Genomic DNA, 13,624 nt, shown 5'->3' on the forward strand with positions numbered 1-13,624 from the left:
GGAGAAGGGGCCATTTCCCTTCAGATATCTCAATAAACTATAAAACTACAATAATTAAAATGTTATATTGAGCAACCAGGCAAACAGATAATCAGAATAGAATTCACTTGCAATCCATGGATATATGGAAGCTTGTACGTGATTAAGATGTCACTGAGAAAACAATGTCTATTTCATAATTGACAAACCACATGCAAGAAAAAAGTTAAATTCTCTACCTCACTCCATAAATTTGAAAAAATTCTCATACATTAAAGAATTAAAATTAAAGAATAGGGGCTTCCCTGGTGGCGCAGTGGTTGAGAGTCCGCCTGCCGATGCAGGGGACGCGGGTTCGTGCCCCGGTCCGGGAGGATCCCACGTGCCGTGGAGCGGCTGGGCCCGTGAGCCATGGCCGCTGGGCCTGCGCGTCCGGAGCCTGTGCTCCGCAACGGGAGAGACCATAGCAGTGAGAGGCCCGCGTACCGCCAAAAAAAAAAAAAAAAAAAAAATTAAAGAATAAAAGTATACTAAGCAAAACAGAAGAATATTTCTGTTTTAGATGAGAACGGACTTTCTAAATAGAAGAGAAACTCTGAAACCATAAAGGAAAAGACTGATATATTTAACTACATCATTAAAATGTGCACAATAACAGAAATTGCAAAGAAACTTAAAAGTCAACCACAGAGGAAAAGTGTTTGCAACTTATGAAATAAAAGGTCAATAACTATAAGGAATAAAGCGCTGCTACACATCAGTAAGATAAATTTGAAGATCCAATAAAAGCATGGATAAAGGGAAATACAAGATATTTCACCTAAAAAAATACAAATTTCCAATACATGAGTGAAAAGATATAAATGTCATATTCTCTCCCATGGTATAAATATAAAACATTAATGATATCCAACATTGGCAAGAATGTCAAAAAGTAGACACCTTTGAACTATTGGTAGAATGTAAACCAACAGTTTGGGTGGCAATTTGGCAGTACCCACCAAAATTCAAAATACATGTGGCCTTTGACTCAGAAATTTCATTTGCACAAGTTTATGACAATAGTACTTGAACAGGTACATTACAATATATGCACAACTGCCATGCTGTTTGTCATAACAAAAGGTGAAAACACCCTATAACTCCTTGTATAGGTTAATCAGTTGAACACCACGCAGCCAGCAAAAAGAACAAGTAGATCTATAGAGATGGAAAATATCTCCAAGATATCAATACATTAAGTAAAAAAAAAAAAAATTACTATAGATAAAATGTGTTCTCAGTTTTTAAAATATATAAATATGTGTTTAAAAGTTTAACTTTTAAAAGTGAAGGGAATGGAATTGGCAGAGATAAGTGACGGAGTTCAGGAAAACTTACACTTTTTGTACTGTTTTAATTTTTAAAACTATTTTATCATCTTAAAATAATGTTCAAGTGAGGAGAAACACATTCATTCCCATCACATTTACTTTTGTGTAATCCTTTCTAATATTTGCCCAAATCAGATATATTTCCAATAGTCTGGAAATATGATATATTCTTTATAGTGCTTTCTTTAACTGTTACATCATAAAATTTTACCCTGATTTTCAAAATGATGATTTTAATAGCTATATAGTATTTCTTTGTATCCATAATTTATGAAACCATTCTTCAAATGTTGACTACTTGAGTTTTAATTTATTTTTATTTGACAAATATATTTACTTTGTTTTGTATGAAACACAGTAATGAACATCTTTATACATGAGGATTTAGGATTTTGCACTTTTTATATCAGTGTTTCAACATATTTTTTAAGAGTTCTAAGTCAAAGGACAGGAATAACTTTATGAAAGTCTATGCATTGCAATATTGCTCTTCAAAACGGTTATGTCCTTTTGCAATTCCACCTGCAGCATCTGATCATATCCGTTTCACCTTGCACATCCTGCGTGTTAATTCTTACCTTCTGATTTTCCTTTAAATATTTTAGTTGATATGAAATATAGGAGGGTTAATTTTTGACACATTCCCACTTCAGATATTTCTAAAACAATCACAAAACAATCATTCAGTATCCTATCTAGGATATTTCATTAGCTTCTTTTTTTCCCCATAACAGGAAGAATCTAAATCAATTTTTCTAATTTTGTGTGAAAGTAATAAATGTTTACTGTAAAATAATTACACAACAAATGGTATAAAGAAAAAAGCAAATATTATATAATCCCATCAGCCTGAAATAATCACCATTGAGATTTTGTTGTTTATAGCTATTTTCTTACAGACATAAATACAAATTGATTTTATTAATTACCACATTACAGTAGCCTTATGCATACTTATGTAACCGGCTTTTTATCACTTAACAGTTTATGGCTATCCTCCAAGCTAACAAATAGTTATCTACATTATCTACAAAACTACTTTCGGTGGCTGCATTCGTTCATTGTAGTCCATAAAAAGCTTGTGCTGATCTATATGCAATATATTTTATTGTTTTTAGACGCATATTTTGCACTTCTATGGAAATCGAAGATTTAAACAAGATGGGTTATTTGTATTTTTGTTAGTTCCCTGTTCTGTCCGCTGTCCTTATTTATTTTTTTTTGGAAAAGCTCTTTTCTTCTCATACTGATTGGTAAGAGTTCTCTGTATTTGAGAAGCATTAACTCTAAACTCTGGAAATTAGGACAACAGTATCACTTCTTGGGGTGGGGTCTGCAAAGATTAAGTCATCTAGGGTGTGACAAGTGCCTAGTACAAAGCTGGCTGGCACACTGTTAGTGTTGAAACTTGTTTCCTTTAACCAAGATGGAGAAACAGGTCTATTAAAGGATACCTACACATACCAACCACTTCTCTTTCTCAATGGCTTCTTGGACAATTATTCACAACACTTTCCGCAAACTTCCTAAATCCCAGTTCCAGGTTCATCGCTGCTGTGGCACTGAAAGCTACACTCATTATTATTATTACATTGTGACATTAGATATCTTTTATTGACCTGTATCTCGGCCTCCCCAAAGGAAGGAAGAGAGACGGAGGAAGGAAAGGAGATTGGCTTAAACAACTACTATGTGTCACATGTTACATACCTTCATCTTTAAGCCTCCTGGGCAGATATCTTGTCCCCACTTTACAGATGAGGAAGCCGAGGCACATCTTTATTGTCAGCAGTCAGGATTTAACTCCAAAGACCATGAGCTGACTTTGGTGCCATGCTGCCCACCCTGCTGCAGAGTAGGGACCCAGCTCTACGCATCCTCATGTCATTCACCAGGGCCAACACATACTTTACACGAAGTAACTGACCAACGAATGGAGATTAAAGCAGCATACAGACTGCAGCTCTCTTTCAGAATCTGAGACAGACAAAAAGGACCAAATCCTCTTTAAAAACCTCAGATGAGTAACCCAGCATCTCCACTCCTCAGGACATACGCCACAGGAATTACAAATATGTTCATTAAAAACAAAAGCAGCATTATGCTTAATAGCCAAACCCATAAATAAGCCAAATATCCATAAATGATATCCATAAACTGAGTAAACGAAGAGGTACCGTCATGCAATGACATGCTCTAAGGCAAAGAAAATTAACAAACTGCAGCTATGCACGACATGGATGAGTCTCAAAAGAAGCCGGAACAAAACCCAAAAAAGCCACAGAAGAAAGTACACACTGTATGATGCCACCTACATGGAGTTCAAAAATGCTGTTAGAAGTCAGAGTGATGGAGACCCTCAGGGTGGCAGAAGGGGGCTCAGAGGGTGGAAGGTATTCTGGGCAGCTGTACAATTATGAATCATACACTTTTCTTTGTGTATATTATTTTTAGGTTGGACTAAAATGAAATTCCCGTTTCTGTAGGTCAAAACAGTCAAATATCAGCAATTTTATATGTTTCAAACTAATATTTCAATAAAAACACATTTTAAAAACCCTCTGGAAAAGGAGAAAGAAATATCTAGCATTGATTAGCAGACTGCACCCTCTCTGAAAACCAACCTAGATGCTCCTGCAGCTTCTGACCCTGTTTCTTGCTCCTTTGTTTTTGCTGAAGACATAGTAACAACTTGTGCCTCACCTTGGCGGGACAATTTTTCACAGTCACATATTAAAAGACTGTGATGAAGCCGTCCCCGGGCTCCACAGACCCAGCCCCTCCCGGCTTCCTGCTCACCCATCCTGGGCATCTCCAAGTCCTGTACGAATTCACTTCCTCACTGTGAACCAGTGTTTCTAATTCATTCACAGAACACTAAAATTATATGTTTTAAAGAAGCAATATTAGTAAGATGATTTTCATATTTAAAAACACAATCACAGAAAAATAGAGGTACAGAGCTTTTCCAAGCCTTGTGTGGGTCATAAAAGGCATAATCTTTATAACTAATTGAGATAACTTTATCCAAAAGCTATGAAACTAATGATCTCCCTTTATGGTGTTATAAGCATTTATCTCCCTGTGGAAAAACATCAACAATTCTCAGAATTCCGGGTGCAGCCGACTCATTTTACAGTGGCAAATAATATTTCAAACAGAACGATGCTCCGTGTATCAGATAACAAAGCAGACGCCTTCCCGGGCGGGGGAGAAGTGCTGGGCATACTTGGTCCAGCATGCACCAGCTGGGGGTGGGGGGGTGTCTCATGGAAGAACTGTCTGCACCAGGCTTCTAGCAGAACTCTGTATGGTGAACACAGACTGAGAAGTAAATGATATGAACACAGACTCAGAAGTAAATGATGGGAACACAGCATTTTCCTTACACATTATCAAATGCTGTTAGGCTGATAACACTTCTGATTTCAATGTCCTAGAATCACTGCTGTAAAAGGCCAGCAATTTGTCACCATTGAGAAGCTACAGGGCTGAGATACCCGCTGCCACTTTCCATCAGACAGACAGCAGCCCACGCTGAGAAATGGGGGTACAGCTCACTGAATGAACTCATGGGAAGTTACATACCTCACTTTGGGGGGCTAAAAGGAATCATCTGAAATGTATTTAAAAGAGTCTATTATTTTATAGAAATCCCGTAGTAAATCATTTGTAATAAGAGTATCATTAGCTACCTATGGCATTTCTCTTTAGTGTATATTATGGTTTCATCTTAGTAAAAGGATAATAATAATCACATTACCATTTGTTGAGACTCTCTCGTTTAATACTCGCAAGGCTTACACCCATGGATGCAGTTAATACTCCTGTCGAACAGATGGAGAAGCACAGACTGAAGCAGGATAAATACTTTGCTAAAAGGCTCACACAGCTAAATGGCAAAACCAGGATTCAAGCCCCAGTAACCCAGTGCCAGAGGCCATGACTGTGACCACTACACTACACTGCCATCCTTAGACACTACATATAAGTAACAGGAATTCACAAGAGTGGGAAGAAGACACCTAATTGTTGGTATATGTACTGCAGGCACTCACAGCACCTTATTTAATAAAACCCAATGAAGTAGGAACTATTCCCACTTCCCCATGAAAAAAACTGAGGTTCAGAGATTTTAGGAACTTGCTAGTTAGTGGCAGAACCAAAATCCAAACCCAGACCTTCCAGCTCCAAAGCCCGAGGTCTAACGTTTACACTTTGCCTCAAACAACTCTCTCTAGAGAGGGAGCAAAATTATTACAGGTGTTATTAGTTAGGTACAACAGAATAGACGTTTGCTACTGGAGCTAATCAGTCCCCAAATGCAAAAAGTTTCCTTCCGTTCCACAGAGCTCACCTCCAATAGCAGCTGTCCTGCTGTTGGCATCTGGCAGCTCTGCCATCTCAACCCAGAGCTCCATGCTCGCCATCAACACAGAAGGACAATGACAGGCCACTAAACGGGAATGATGTTGCCTCAACCTGGAGGTGACACCTGTCACTCTTCCCATGTTCCCTACGGTCCCACCTAAAGGCAGGGGTTTGGGAACGTTAGTCTTCCGTGTAGCCAGAAAGGAGAAAAGAAATAGAGGCAACACTTGACCACAAGAGGGTCTCGAGCTACTGTAGACTGCACAGCAGCAGTTCCCAAACGTGGTGGAGAGAAGGCTCACCTGTTGAAAATGCAGATTCCCGGGGCTCCACTCCATAGGTTGATCCAGGTAAATCTGAACTGAGCCCCAGGTAATCCAGGTGCAGGTGGTCAGCAGACTGCACATCAGGAAGCCTTGCTCTGGATAGATGCAAAACACTCAGAGGTCTATAAACACAATCATCGGAAGCTGAGTGCCCTCTGGGGAGCTCTCCCGAGGTGCCGACCACCCAAGGCCCAGGTGGGAGAATTCGGAAAGCAAAGAAGACAGACATGCAGACTCCAGACATGTAACCTGCACAGAAGGCGGAATAAACCGTGGGCTCCCGGAGAGCACAGAGGGGCCCAGCGGCGGCGGCAGAGCTGTGCACGGTCACTCCCAGAAGGAAACAGGGCCTAGGTGCCCAAGGGAACTGCCGTTTCCCCCCACTGGGCATGTATCTAATCACGGTGCTTTTTTGTTTCAAACTTCCCAGGGCTCCCCAGTGAGTGCCTATAAGGGAACGTCCACGCTTCCTGACAGGGCACTGAGACCATCCATGTTCTTGCCCCAGGATCACTTCCTGCCCCTCTTAACACCCACATGTGCTGAGGCCACACGTGGTGACCTGATCCCACCCAAAATGTGCCTCCAGGCTTCTGCTCCAGGACACTCTGTCGGCAGGAATGTCTTTGGGCCCAGGTGCTCTGCACCTACCATGCACTGCTCAAGACTCAGGTGAGAGAGGTCAGCTCTAAGCAACCTTCCCTGGCAACTGTCTCTCCTTGTCATTCCTCCTAGGACTAATTAATTCCTCCAAGTAAAACAGAGCACTCTGCTCCACCTACCATAACCATCCCCCACCTAGGGGTAATGAAGAAAGATCTGCTAGCTACTGCCGATATTCCAAAAATCCTCCTGACAGCCAAGGCCCTGGAGCAAGTCACCTGAACCGGCTAAAGTGCCAAGTTTCCTTGTGCCTGTTTGGAATTACACATACTGAAGTTTACTAATGATAGAGAAAGAAAATTACTACAACTGCAGGCACCTAGAAGAGGCCAAATACGCATCTGCCGACTGGATGGGGAGGCAGGGGGATAACAAACAGTGGTGCCTGGTGTGCTTGCTCTGCCAGGCTTCCAGCTCCTTGGAGGCGCCCGGCCTTCAGTCTCCAACCATCCCTGGCACCTGCACAGGCCTCCTGCATAGGAAGAGCTCAAAGAAGGATGCTGGGTGGATCTGAGGTGAGGCAAACACTGTTCCCTGAGCAGCCTGGCATCCTAAGCAGACCCCCAGCTCCTGGAAGGACATGCCAGACAGGGAGCCTCCAGGAACCACAGGGAGGGAGAGAGAGAAGGAGGGAGGCACGGAGGCACAGAGGGAGAGATTGAAGACCCCAGGTCCTGCCTAGAGGCCCCTTTGCTCTTACTTAGGGACTGCGGGAAAGGCAGAGAGAAGGCACAACCACGGGCTCCTTCCGTCCTGCTGCCACCCAGGACGCCAGCAGGAGTTCTCTGAGTGTTTCTGCACCTGCTAAAGCCAGCACTGGACCTCTAGGCCCACAAGCCTCCCAGCACTAAAGTCAGCCTCAAAGCTACACATCATAATTTGATTTATCCTAAACACTGATTCCTCAAACCAATTTATTTCCTTTTAGGTTAAACTTTATGTGCCGGCCCTAATTTTCGTTACTCGTTACTAATTTTCTTCTCAGTGGTTTGAGCTTCTCAGCCAGGACCAAGTACTTCTCGGGTGCTCTATGGAGAGTGTCCCATGGAAAGCCTCCTCTTGGAATCCTGAATCATCAAACCTCAGCACTAAGCCTCATCTACAGACAGAGAACCAGTTCCTTAAGAGAACAAGGGAAAGCAGATATCCCTACTACCTATGGATCCAAAAACGCATTGCATTAGCACTAACCTCAAATCTCTGGGAGCACGTGGGCACTGGGCGGAGGGAGTCTACTCTTATGCAGAGCAAATCTGATCAGAGGACAAGTGCATCCACAGAAGATGTTCCCCCAGAGGCACAAGTTTGCAAAGACGTAAGGTATCCCCCCCCCAAAGATTATTCTCTTATCCTGAGAAATAAAGTAGCTATACCAAGCAGAACCAGATAGTATCAGCTAAGTTGGACCCCACAGCAGAGCAACTGGATTCGGCTTGCCCAGAGGGACTTTCTAAGCCTACTGGAGTGAAGCCCTGCTACTGAGACCACCACCTTCATAAGCAGAGGGGAGTTCAAGCCACTGAAGCTTGCCATCAGACCAGCGCCGGCAAAAGGAAGAATAAAACTCCCCCCGAAAGTCAGCCTCTGTCATCTCGCCAGAAGCTTATCTGAGAAAACAAAGGGTCATCTGTATCTGTGTGCTCCAAACCGGTTCTTCCGGAAGTCATTATCTGCCTGATGATAACAGCATCTGAGCTTCCCAAGTTCCCAGGGAGTCTTGCCCAGATACCAAAGCTGGTCTTTGCAGGTAAAAGAGCCACAGTTGGACTCACTGTTAATATTTCCAATTTGATATGAAACCAGGGGATCATCCAAAAATGCCATCAGCGCCCAAGAGTATCCCTTTGGGTGACAGCAGATCCCCCAGTAAGTAATTCATACAAAGGGGAAGTTTGGAGAAAAGAATATAAACTGCCTGGTTTTTACAGAACATCCTTAGAGGAAGCAAGAAGCACATAAAATAACAATTATCAAACATTCCCAAATCCACTGCATAGACCATTCATTATATATTTGTAAACATCTCGAGAATGTCTGGGGGGACGTTTAAAGGGATATCTGAAAATAATACAAATATTTACATATTATTGGACCCTTTTTTTACCTGACAATTCCCAGCGGCAATCAAAAGAGCCTGCGCACTTTATTTCAGTGTTACTCACACAAACATTCCCCCGACAAATGGTAAATTCTACCGCGCACTGCACACTATTTTATCATTTCTATCACACAGTAATTTAACGGGGCTTAGCCTATCTGCCAGTTGGAAATTGTCCCCAACTGACCACAAGGCAAGTACTAGTTTTAATGTATATTCCAAAGGTAGAAAAATAGATTAAGAGGAGGGAAAAGTGTTTTCTGTTTTCCCAAGTGCATCAGGACACACCCGAAGTTCTCCTTCCTTCTTCCCACTGAGTAACACTAGTGTTTAGTCAGAAGCTAGGAGAGGGGTCTTTTCTGCATCTGGGGGAGCTCACGGCTTGTTCTGGCGGTGTGAATAAACACTCTAGATGAATTTCGCCCCTCGTAAAGAACATGCAAGAAAGGGCATTTCTTTGTATGTGTATACCCTGGGCTGCACGGAACAGAAGTCATCTCACAGCCTCCCACCTGCCACCAATGACTCCGTATCCGGGGCAGAAATCCAAAGAGGGGCCTCCTGTTTGGAATAGCTCAGTGGGCTTTAAAAAGAAGTCAAATCCAGAAAGTTCATGCAACTTAAATATGCAAAATGTGTCTGAAAACAGCCATGGGCACGGGAGGACAGAGAACCTGACCTCCTTAATGGAGGGACAAGTGTAGATGTGGGTGCCTAGGTGACAGGAGATGACAGGAGGCTGTGAAGTGGGTCTGAGCTGGTGTTCTGGGCTTGGATCTGAAAGGCAGCGACGCGACAGGGGCCGGGAGGCGGGCGGCGGGTCCCCGGGGCGCACTGGGGCTCAGACGTCTCTGAGAGAACCTGCGCCAGCGCCCCCTCCGAAACCGCTCTTTCCGGGCACCCACTGCTCGGGGCCCCACCGGGCGTTCCGCTGCTGCCCTAAGCGGATACGGACTCGGCACAGACCTCCGGGCGTATGAAGCCCGCACCCCGGGGCTGCGGCCCCGGACTTCCGAGCCTCCGCAGCAACAGTTTTCCAGCGGGAGAACTACCGCAAACGCCTCCAGGGAAAACGCTCACCCGGACCCGCCGGCGCCAAAGCCCGGGACGCGCACGCGGCGGGCAATGAGCGATGCGGCTAGGAGCGAAGGTTGCAAACGTCGGGCTCGGAAGATCACACACAAGGAGAAACTTCCCGAGGACGCCAACGAGGGTCGCGTCTGCGTCCTGGGAAGCAGCCAGAATCCCCTGGCAGGTGTTGCGGAGCCGGTGAAAGGCGCAGGCGAGGGGACCCGAGCGGCAGCCGGAGCCGCTCCACGGCGCGACGCTGGTGACGGGAACAGGTCTCAGCCTCGCGCACGCGGGTCCCTTCACGCCCAGAGTCCCAGGAGGGAGACCGGGAGGGACTCTCTTTGGTCCCCTAGGACACATCCCTAGCGCGGAGAGGGACTCTAGAATCCTGGCCCCGGCGGGACGCAAACAAACTTGGGGCGCCGAGACGCTCGGTTCGTGGATCCCCGAGTCCGGGCGCCCCCGCCCGCGGCGCGCCACTACTTACACGAAGACCCCGAAAAGCAGGGCTCGGACCCCGATCTCGATGGCCAGTTCTCGCATGGTGCGGCCGGAGCAGCTCCCGCGGCGGCTGCGGCTGGTGCTATCCGCGGCTCCCCCGCAGCTCGGCCGGCGCCGGCTCTCCAGACCCGGGGCGGCGAGGGAGGCGCGCTCCAGGCCGCGGGCGGGGGCGGGGGGAGGGGTCGGGCGCCCGGAGGGGCGGGCGGCGGGGAGGGCTCAGCCCAAACCTCCTGCCTGAGGCTCCGGGGCTCAGGGACGCCGCGCTGGCCGCTCCCCACGCTCCTGGCCCCGAGCGGAGGACGCCTCGGGGACTTCCCGCTCCCCTGCGCCGGGCACCGCCTCCGCGTCCTGAGCCCTCGCCGTGCGCTCGCGGCCAGGCGAGGGGAAGCCCGGGGAAGCCCGGCCGCCGCCGCCGCCTCCCCTGCGCGCTCCCCGCCAGTGGGCGGCCCCTGGGCTCGGCGCCCGGGCAGCGCGCTCCCTGGGCTCTGCCTGCGGCCCGTCTCCTCGCTCGGCCTCTGACTCTCGCTCTCGGGTCTCTCGCTCCCTGGCACACGCACGCACGTGGGCAGGTAGTAGGAGAGCGCTTTGGGAATTCTCTCCGGCTCCAGACAGCCCTGGCACTCACTGTTCGTGCCAGCCAGCGCTGCCTCCCATCCGTTTTCTGCCCTTCCTACATCTTTCTAACCTGGAATCATTTCTTTTTTTCTAGGAAGTTCCTCCGAGATTACTCGCAGGCATTGCTTTGCCCTCCGGAAGAGCCAGCCACACTCCAGGGTCCTGGCACAGACTGAGCAAAGGCGAGCCTGACTCCTCGCCATGCCACCAGCGCCAGGCCAGGGGACCCCTCCCGCGCAGCCCCCAGCAGCTTTGGACCGCGCTGTGAAATGTGAAAAAAGAGACTGGCACAGTCCCTACCCCAGCCGTCAGTGTCGCTCATCGCTGACACAGCACTGTCATCAGCACCCGAGGCAGCAGGGGCTGCAGGGAGGACCAGAAGCCTCATCCTCAGGGTTCTGAGTCAAAGGCCAGATCCTCACTGGTGACCTGAGGGTCGGGACCTCAAGCCAGAGCCCAGCGAGGGTTAGGCTTTGCTTTCCCATCACCTGTCAGGACTGTGTATATTTCTCAGAATTTGCACTTGTCTTTATTAATTTTAACCAAATGGACATTCAAGATGCAAAACTCATATTAACCATAACCATTAGGTTGTCTCTGGGGAGCCCAGATCTCTTCTGGGTTTTGTGAGCTGGGAAAATGGATTCGAATGTGGTTCCTGGGAATGAGGACCCATAGCTCGGCCTCGGACAAGAGGGAGAGTAGGAAGAAAGAAGACCTGAGGAGGAGGCCTTAGGCATCAGCAAAGGGCAAAGAGACCCTACCTCCAAAGGGACGTATGATGGATCCAAGATTCCTGAGCCAAGACATCTCAGGATCTAGGAAAGAGAGGCAGACAGATGAGGAGCAATCCTGGCTCTGTGTGGAAGGGACTCCATCCTGGGAGCCCCAGAGGCAGGAACTGTATCTAGTTAGCTTGTCACTGTATACACAATGCCTGGCACACTGTGCTTGGTAAGTATTCGGTGAATGAATGAATGGACTATATAAATCAGTCACGTGGGGTGTCAGATGTGGATAGAGTAGGAAGGACTTGGAGGAAGGAGGTGTGGGTCTGTCTCCTCTGTGCCTTGGGCCCTACAACTACCCTGGACACAACTGGGCTGGGTTGTGGTGTAGGAGAGCCCATAGTAACTCAGTGAACTCTAATGACCCAGATCCGAGACTGTCAGGTGGCCAGATTCCAGATTACTAACAAGAGCCCACGATATTAACACATCACTTACCTATACGCATCAACTGAGCACAGCCTCTGCAAAGCCATGTGCTGGGTGTTAGGATTCATAATCCAAATCTGCCCTCAAGGAGACAGGCAGACAAGGAACCATGAAGAAACATTGAGGAGCTACGCAAAGCAGCACCAATCACAGCCCCAGAGGAGCGCGATCACTCAGAGAGCAGGGTTGGAGTCATTCCTTTGGTCTGGGGGGGCCAGAGCACAAAGCCTTGGCAAGGAGAGTTGGTTCTTAAAAGGCAAAGGAAATTCCAAGTGAGGGCAAAAGCACAAGTAGGTGAAGCGGGCAGAAGGTGGAAGGGGTTTGGAGGGCAGAGTGGATTGACCTCGTGGCAGAGCTGAAGGTTAAATTCATGGTGGAGACCTAATTGTGTTGGTCCTGCCCACCAGGAACTGTTATCAAGATCACAGAATAAGGGACTTCCCTGGTGGCACAGTGGTTGGGAATCCACCTGCCAATGCAGGGGACACGGGTTCGAGCCCTGGTCTGGGAGGATCCCACATGCTGTGGAGCAACTAAGCCCGTGTGCCACGGCTGCTAAGCCTGCACTCTAGAGCCCACGAGCCACAACTACTGAGCCTGCATGCCACAACTACTGAAGCCCATGCACCTAGAGCCTGTGCTCCGCAACAAGAGAAGCCACCGCAATGAGAGGTCCGCGCACTGCAGCGAAGAGTAGCCCCTGCTCGACGCAACTAGAGAAGGCCCGTGTGCAGCAACGAAGACCCAATGCAACCCAAAGTAAATAAATAAAATTGATTCTTTAAAAAAAAAAAAGATCACAGAATTAGAATCTTTGTGTAACATTTTCTTGATCATTTCTTGCTTGTATTAGAGGTGCCTAGAGAAGGAGTTTGAAAGGGCATGTGACCTCACTGCTGCCATCATGAAGAAGTGACTTTGAAACACAGATCTAAAGAGCTGCCCAGTTCAACTCCCCATCTGATGCTTGAACCGATTCTGTGCTCTCCCCACAACGTGGTCATCCTGTACGTATTGGAAATCCTGCCACTGATAAAGAATTCACCCTTGAGGGAGCTTGTACCCTCTTCAGACAGCTCTGTTGAAATCTCTTCCTTAAAGGGAATCACAACAAAACGCCGTCCTGTAACTTGTATCAATGCATTAGTCCTGCTCCGCCTGCTCCCGCCCCCTGCCTGCTAGCTGCACAGAACTGATACCGTCAGAACTTCTGGGGTGCCAGGGAACAGACGGCTCAACCCAAATTCATTAAAAAAAAAAAAAAAAAGAAGAAGAAGAAGACGAAGAAGAATTTGAAAGTTCAGGGGAAGATCAGGCTTCAGGCACAGCTGGATTCAGGATCCAAGCAATGTCACCAGGACTTGATTCTTTCTACCTCTGCTCTGTCTGCACTGTATTGGCTTCAGTCTC

At 47.2% G+C, this 13,624-nt stretch overlaps 1 protein-coding gene across 5 annotated transcripts in view; it reads right to left on the reverse strand.

Moving 5' to 3' along the window:
• PLPP4 (phospholipid phosphatase 4) overlaps window positions 1-10,742 on the reverse strand; it is a 192,667-nt gene extending 181,925 nt beyond the window's left edge. For all 5 annotated transcript variants that reach the window (XM_067709226.1, XM_067709222.1, XM_067709221.1 and 2 more), the window contains exon 1: window positions 10,369-10,742. In XM_067709226.1, the coding sequence (XP_067565327.1) occupies window positions 10,369-10,424 (56 nt within the window). In that variant the 5' untranslated portion in view covers window positions 10,425-10,742. The remainder of the gene's footprint in view (window positions 1-10,368) is intronic.
• Window positions 10,743-13,624: the final 2,882 nt, after the last annotated feature.

This window comes from Pseudorca crassidens, chromosome 16 (assembly GCF_039906515.1).
Source record: "Pseudorca crassidens isolate mPseCra1 chromosome 16, mPseCra1.hap1, whole genome shotgun sequence".
NCBI classification, from domain to species: Eukaryota; Metazoa; Chordata; class Mammalia; order Artiodactyla; family Delphinidae; genus Pseudorca; species Pseudorca crassidens.